General features: G+C 40.3%; 1 protein-coding gene across 1 annotated transcript in view; it reads right to left on the bottom strand.

Annotated features, from left to right (window-relative positions):
• Window positions 1-7,908, bottom strand: part of CNTNAP4 (contactin associated protein-like 4) — a 288,255-nt gene that overhangs the window by 87,362 nt on the left and 192,985 nt on the right. Inside the window, exon 10 of the mRNA XM_010850772.1 lies at window positions 2,330-2,501. Within this exon, the coding sequence (XP_010849074.1) occupies window positions 2,330-2,501 (172 nt within the window). The remainder of the gene's footprint in view (window positions 1-2,329; window positions 2,502-7,908) is intronic.

The following is a 7,908-nucleotide window of genomic DNA, read 5'->3' as shown; positions in this document are numbered from 1 at the left end:
TTTTTTCTAATTATATATATATATATATATAAAATAAATGTATAAATAACTTTTTCAAAAGGTTTCTAAATTGTTAGGACATAAACACTTATAAAGTTGCCTGGAACCAAGTAACTGTTTAAATGAAAGCATGAGTTGTCCCTTTTGACTCAGAGCACTGAAAAAAAACCACTGAAATGCATAAGGCGCCACAGACAAAAAAAGTTAAAGAGCTTCTGGTATCAGCTCAAATCACCCTGATCAAATAACTGATGCTTTTTAGAATTTAAATGGAAAGTTATAATGAGACCAAGGCTTGAAATGCTCTCATTCACCCCAGAATAAAAAATAAATTACAAAATTTGTTAAGAACATATTCTTAAAGTTTCTGCCATCTCCTTTTGTAAAAACTAAGATTGGGAACTTCACGTTTTGCTAACAGGATCTTCCCAATTTTAACATGACCATCACTGCTAGTGTGGATGACTGAACCTTCCCGCCGGTCCCTGGAGGCTATTACCCACTGAGGGTGAGCTCCCTGCTTCTGTGAGAGCGACCCAGGGTACCTTGCTACAGGCCTTCCTCCAAATCAGGATTGATGATCCCAAGCTGGTGTGGCTGTAACTATGGGGATGGTCACTGTTATTCCCCACATCAACCCAATTGAGGTTTATCATCTCAATTCTCCCTTACATATTATCTTTCATTATAGAAAGAACCATTTTATCTACAAATTGAGTTAAATAAGTACATATTCATAGAGAGGAAATGATGTCCTAATACATTACTAAGTTAGATCATAATGATTTTTTTCTACATATGACATAGTATCTGCTGCTGCTAAGTCGCTTCAGTCATGTCCGACTCTGTGCGACCCCATAGACGGCAGCCCACCAGGCTCCCCCATCCCTGGGATTCTCCAGGCAAGAACACTGGAGTGGGTTGCCATTTCCTTCTCCAATGCATGAAAGTGAAAAGTGAAAGTGAGTCACTCAGTCATGTCCGACTCTCTCCTCCATCCATGGGACTTTCCAGGCAAGAGTACCAGAGTGGGTTGCCATTGCCGTCTCCAGACATAGTATCTACCAGTGTTCAAAACAGCATCAACAGACAGTGATACAGTAAATGGTCTTCAGATGTAACAGATGTGTGTTTATGTTGACAAAATGTTTCATACAAATAGAAAATTATTTTTAGAACTCAGAATTAATGTATTTTCTCAAAATATATACTGAACATGACTACATGCTGGGTTAAGTTTGTCACATTGCTTTATTTTTTTTTAATCGGAATTGCCATATTTCATTGAACTCAATAATTAAAAATAAATGCCTTCATGAGTGGCAAGATTATTTTGCTACAGTTGCCCATGCCTAAAAACACTTTTAAACTATTAACTATCAACTACTGTATTAAAAGTAATGTCGTCTACAATGAACCCCCAAGTCTTGTCCTGTCATGCCCTTCATGCCCTACACTGGAATGCCTATTGAAACTAGTGGATCATCCTTATACCCTCATCAATACGATGGCTCCAAAACTTTTCCACAGGGAAGTTTCCTCTTCATTTTCCCTGCAGAGAAGATGGTAATGTATTCTTAAAGGCACACATTAGGACCACAGCAACCAATTAAGTTCCTGTGTCTCTGTAATTGGAGAAGGCAATGGCACTCCACTCCAGTACTCTTGCCTGGAAAATCCCATGGATGGAGGAGCCTGGTGGGCTGCAGTCCATGGGGTCGCTAAGAGTCGGACACAACTGAGCGACTTCACTTTCACTTTTCACTTTCATGCATTGGAGAAGGAAATGGCAACACACTCCAGTGTTCTTGCCTGGAGAATCCCAGGGATGGGGGAGCCTGGTGGGCTGCCATCTATGGGGTCGCACAGAGTCGGACACGACTGAAGTGACTTAGCAGCAGCAGTAGTCTCTGTAATATTATTCAGCTGTCAGGGAAGCAAAAGCCAGTCTGACAACTAACCACATAGGTCTCTGGTTTACTGGCCCCTGATGGTCTCTGTTACTGTTAGGGTATCCTAAGTGATTGGGTTTAATCATATTTTTTATACATTTATATGTCCTTAAAATTACAGCAGCATCACCATCATCTTTTGGGGACTGGTAGCTATTTGTACATGTAAATAATATGGTCATATCTTCTACCCAAATGTTATCACTGGAAATAAGCATAAAACTAAAAGCATATTTTATTTCTAATGCAAATATTATCTATTTCCTGTGGAACAGATGATGGTGAGAAAAAGATAAAATGTTTATCTACTAATTTCAACATGCTGCCAGAAGTCTGAAAATAGACAAGTCAACATAAAGAAGGGAGACTGCCCCTACCTGTCTGTGATTCCACAGGAGTCTATCTGAAGGTCGCTGAAGTTCCCAAGGGCCCCCGGCTGAAGTGAAATCAGATCTACCACCTCGTGACGGATGGAGATGAGTCTCATGCATCCCTGGAACCCACCGAGTGGACTTTTACATTTGGATCCAAAGCTGCTGTCAGGACAACCTGATAAAAACAAAACCAAAGTTGGTCAGGATACATCATGGTGAATCAGGACTCAGTATCTTCACTAAAATAAGTTTTTTTTTAAAAAAATAGGCATTTGATTATTAAATTAAAACAGAGAGGAAAGCCCATTGCAGTCATTATTCATTTGATCTAAATTACAAAGTACAATTCATACAATGCATTTCTCTTTATTATGATACCACAGGATTCACAGGAAATGACTACTGTTTCAATAATTATGTGCAAGTATACCGACTTGATCTCAGTTGTAGAAATACACAAATCAGCTCCAGGATCCTCACATGTCAGCCAGCAGTGTTAAATTATGTATAACTTAAACTCAGGGACTTAAGTCTTTGGGGATGCAAAAAAAAAAAAAGGAGCTTAAAGGATGAAAATGTGCACTGTAGATAAGAAAAGATAAATTAGTAATGGTGAAATACCTTTCTGTGGAAGGCTATTTGGAAAAGGAGCTACAATGACTTGGAATAAAATTACAACTATTTATTTAATTAAATACTTTTCATTTGCATGTAAGAGCCACATATACTTGCATTTTAATAAATCATAATGACTTAATGTCAAAAACATTTCACTGTTTGACTTTATTTATTCTCTGCCGCATAAAAAAATGCTCCACTTACACTGAGTTCTTCCTAACATTTATCTAAGACCTGTTTCTAATTATTTTAATAATAAAGAACTATAATATTAACTATTATTGTCTGGAGTTTAATGATGTTCTATTTCTCTATCCAAGTGAAATAAACAATTTTATGGAGTATGAACACATATATTATACTTATGTATTTTTCATTAATCTTTCTTTGCCGTTATGGTTGTCAACCACTGTTACAATTTCAAAGAATAAGAAATGAATCAGCAACTTGCTAATTCCTGTACAATCCATGCTCGTTTTCTACCTGGGAGTTTCCATTATAATTAAATATTTTGACTGCAGATATTTCTCCTTAATGCTTTGTTTTCCTAACAAAATACATTTAACCTGGCAAAGGAAAGGCCGGGATTCATATTTAAACTGTTATCAGGCATGGTGAAATATTATACTTTAAGTAATGGAGATGCTGAAATTTAAAATTTAGTATAGCAAGAAAAGGTGATGAAACCTTCATGAGCATTTATATTGTACATGATTCTATACTCGATTTCAGTGCTTAAAATCCTCCTATGGTACAGGATATGGTTACCATAATCTGGATGTGCTTTCTAGATGAGTTATTAACCAATTAAGAATGTTAACATAAAAACCAAGAGGATAATAGTTCAATAATATTTGGGGGCAACTACAATATGCCAGGAATATAAACAGCTCTGCTAATCTCCTTTTCTCCAGGTGGTGTTTCCTGACACATTTCAAACTATTTCAGAATAAAATAAATGGTGTGATATGCCTCTAGGGGACAAAACTAAGCAAACTCATCATCACAAGGAGAGGTCATGGAATGTTACAGAGTGCACAGCGGTCATATTGCAAGGCCCTTCACATTCCTGGCTACACTGTTTAATAAGCAAGAGATTCTCAAGAACAAAGAAGGGTTCACCCCAGGTTAGCCTCATTAGCCTGTGATAACAGACATCTACAGGTTAATACAATGCAACGGCAGAGACAGGCTCAGGACTGAACTGGTTTGAGATGTAAGTTCTAAAATATGAAGATTTCTGGGGAATTCTTTATGCTGAATTAATGGATGGCTGCATTACCAGAAGCGGGCAGCATGTTAAGCCCCTCTGAGGATGGCAGATACATCATCACTGCGTGTGCCAGAAGATGCCGGTATGACTTCATGGTGGTGTAGCCCCTTCCCTAGATGGACAGTGTCTGATTTATACAAGCGGGAGTGTGAGGATTCTGCACACAGTCTAGTGTTTCTAGCTTGTGCTTCACAGTGTTATTCCATCACACGAAGACCGGCGTAGGGGAATTCCTAGAAGTTAGACTTTCCTCCATTTAAATCCGGAGGACCCGGATTTAAAATTTATGGTTTATAAATAAAAGATAAAAGCTGACCTCAGTAATTTTTTGGAAAGCATACCTTTGAGGAAGGAGAAAAAGTAAACAGTGGCGGCAGAGCGTGGTATTTGGCATGGTATATGCAGAGCGCTGTGAGCCCCAAGCAGCCCGCTCTCCCAATTGTCACCTCCAAGCCTGACACAGAAAACAGATCCAACCAAGGCTGGTGGGACAGACTGCCCTTTGCACAGTGGCAATGAAGTCAGGTAACAGGCTAGACTGACTACTGATACCGAGGAATTTGCAGTTGAATTTGGAGAGAAACAAAGAAGAATGGATTGGAAGTGTCTCAGAACATGGGATATTTATTTACTTGAAGACAAACTGGTTACCTAAGAAAAGCTTTCCATCTAGATAAAACAGACCCCAGGAATAAAGGGAACTTTCGTCTGCACAGGAGAGGTTTCCTAAGGTAGCCAACTGTCAAGTTAGCTCTCAGGAGGGAAGTGGAGAGGCTATTTCCAGGACTGCAGGTGTTCAGTGTTAAAACCAGGGAGAGCTGGTCACCCCACTGCCAGTACCACTCAGGCAATGAGGGTCCCTGAACCAGTCTGCCCTTTAGGGGCCCCTGTTCTAGCCTTCCTCCAGCCATGATTCTGCCCATAGCACTGGGAGGCCTCACAAGGTCAGGTGATGGGCCCACGTGGAACTTCTCCCCTCCAGGCCACTCCCAGAATCCAGAATTCTCACCCCAAAGACCTACTTGGGTTTCCAGGAGGAGGCACCCCTCCTCCCCCAGGTCCTGGAAGAACGAGGCCTGGAGGAGGAGGCAGAACCATGGCAGCAGGAGGCCCCCTGCTTTTCTCTGGACCCATGCTCCCAGTCCTGGAAATATTAGGGTGCCCTGGGGTTCACAAGGTGTATATTTACTGATGAGTAGAATCTCGCTCAGTCGCCTCTGACTCTTTGCGACCCCGTGGACAGAGGACCCCTGGTGCAGGCTCCTCTGTCCACCATGGGATTTTCTAGGCAAGAATACTGGAGTGGGTTGCCATTTCCTTCCCCAGGGAATCTTCCTGATCCAGGAATCGAACCCAGGTCTCCCCCATTGTAGACAGACGCTTTACTGTCTGAGCCACCACGGAAGTCAGAATCTCATGCCAGAATCAAACATACTTTAGTACTTAAGGACGCCAATTGAGAAGACGATTGAACAAACAGAGATATTGCCTAAGTAAACTTAAGACTGGTCATCTAAATAAAAGCCCTAAAGTTGAAGTTTTATTATGGAAGTTTCCACAGTGTATTGTTTAGGGACTTAGGAACAGCTTAATACATGAAGGGAGGAATAAAAGCCCCATTCAATGGGGAACATGAAGAGATGTGATGATGGAAGGACAAATGGATGCTGGTAATGTTATCTTTCTTAGCTTGGAAATGCATGTTCAGATGTGTATTTTTTAAAAATAATAATTCGTATTCTTTAAATTGTGTATATGATGTAAGATGTGAACAAGACGAGGTAACAGGGTAAGAGGTACATGGCAACTCCCTGTGTAACTTTGCAACTCTCTGGTAAATCTAAAACATACAAAAATCATAAGTTCAGGTAATTAAAATGGTGTGCATCATATGTATCATAATAAAAGCAAGCAAAATTAGAGTGTACATGTGATATATTTTGTTATAAAATATGATAGTGTGAATAACAGTCAAAATTTTCTACAAAAAAAAAGGTAGGCATCATTAAATCTGAACGTGAAGGGTGTAAAATAATTTAAGAATGATGATTCTATTTTCATGACTTAAACTTCTATTATTTTTATCATCTTTTTTTCATCATTTAACAAAATGCTTGGGTTTTTTTCTTATCTCTTTTGGTGTTTCTCAATCTTCTCTTGATTAAAGTTGTTCTATACAGATCTTCCTTGCCTTACAGTGCGGCTGCATCTTGATAAACCCATTGTAAATTGAAAATATCCTAAGTCAAAACTATGTTTAATGTACCCGACCTACCAAACATCATAGCTTAGCTTAGCCACACTTAAACGTGCTCAGGACACTTACGTTAGTCAACAGTTGGGCAAAATCTACTTTAAAATAAAGTGTTAAATATTCTCCACAATTTATTGAATACTGTACTGAAAGCGAAAACAGATCGGTTGAGTGGGAACTGAACGGTTTAAGAGTATCTGCTGTTTACCCTCATGATTGTGTGCAAGACTGGGAGCTGTGGCTCACTGCCACTGCCCAGCATCGTGAGAGAATATTAACATTACCCTACATGTCACGAGTCTGAGAAAAGAAAAAAATTCAAAGTACGGTTTCTACTGAATGTGTATTTCTTCACACCACTGTAAAGCTGAAAAATTCTAACTCAGGAACTGTTTGTATATCTTCAGATCAGATCAGATCAGTCGCTCAGTCGTGTCCGACTCTTTGCAACCCCATGAATCGCAGCACGCCAGGCCTCCCTGTCCATCACCAACTCCTGGAGTTCACTCAGACTCATGTCCATCGAGTCAGTGATGCCATCCAGCCATCTCATCCTCTGTCGTCCCCTTCTCCTCCTGCCCCCAATCCCTCCCAGCATCAGAGTCTTTTCCAGTAAGTCAACTCTTCACATGAGGTGGCCCAAGTACTGCAGTTTCAGCTTTAGCATCATTCCTTCCAAAGAAATCCCAGGGCTGATCTCCTTCAAAATGGACTGGTTGGATCTCCTTGCAGTCCAAGGGACTCTCAAGAGCCTTCTCCAACACCACACAGTTCAAAAGCATCAATTCTTTGGCACTCAGCCTTCTTCACAGTCCAACTCTCACATCCATACATGACCACAGGAAAAACCATAGCCTTGACTAGACGAACCTTTGTGGGCAAAGTAATGTCTCTGCTTTTGAATATGCTATCTAGGTCAGTCATAACTTTCCTTCCAAGGAGAAAGCGTCTTTTAATTTCATGGCCGCAGTCACCATCTGCAGTGATTTTGGAGCCCAGAAAAATAAAGTCTGACACTGTTTCCACTGTTTCCCCATCTATTTCCCATGAAGTGGTGGGACCGGATGCCATGATCTTCATTTTCTGAATGTTGAGCTTTAAGCCAACTTTTTCCTTTTCCTATTTGGAACCAGTCTGTTGTTCCATGTCCAGTTCTAACTGTTGCTTCCTGACCTGCATGCAAATTTCTCAAGAGGCAGGTCAGGTGGTCTGGTATTCCCATCTCTTGAAGAATTTTCCACAGTTTATTGTGATCCACACAGTCAAAGGTCTTGGCATAGTCAATAAAGCAGAAATAGATGTTTTTCTTGAACTCTCTTGCTTTTTCCATGATCCAGCAGATGTTGGCAATTTGATCTCTGGTTCCTCTGCCTTTTCTAAAACCAGCTTGAACATCAGGAAGTTCATGGTTCACATATTGCTGAAGCCTGGCTTGGA

Source organism: Bison bison, unplaced genomic scaffold (assembly GCF_000754665.1).
Source record: "Bison bison bison isolate TAMUID 2011002044 unplaced genomic scaffold, Bison_UMD1.0 scf7180017864295, whole genome shotgun sequence".
In the NCBI taxonomy this organism is placed as follows: Eukaryota; Metazoa; Chordata; class Mammalia; order Artiodactyla; family Bovidae; genus Bison; species Bison bison.
This window is presented reverse-complemented; position numbering and strand designations above follow the sequence as displayed.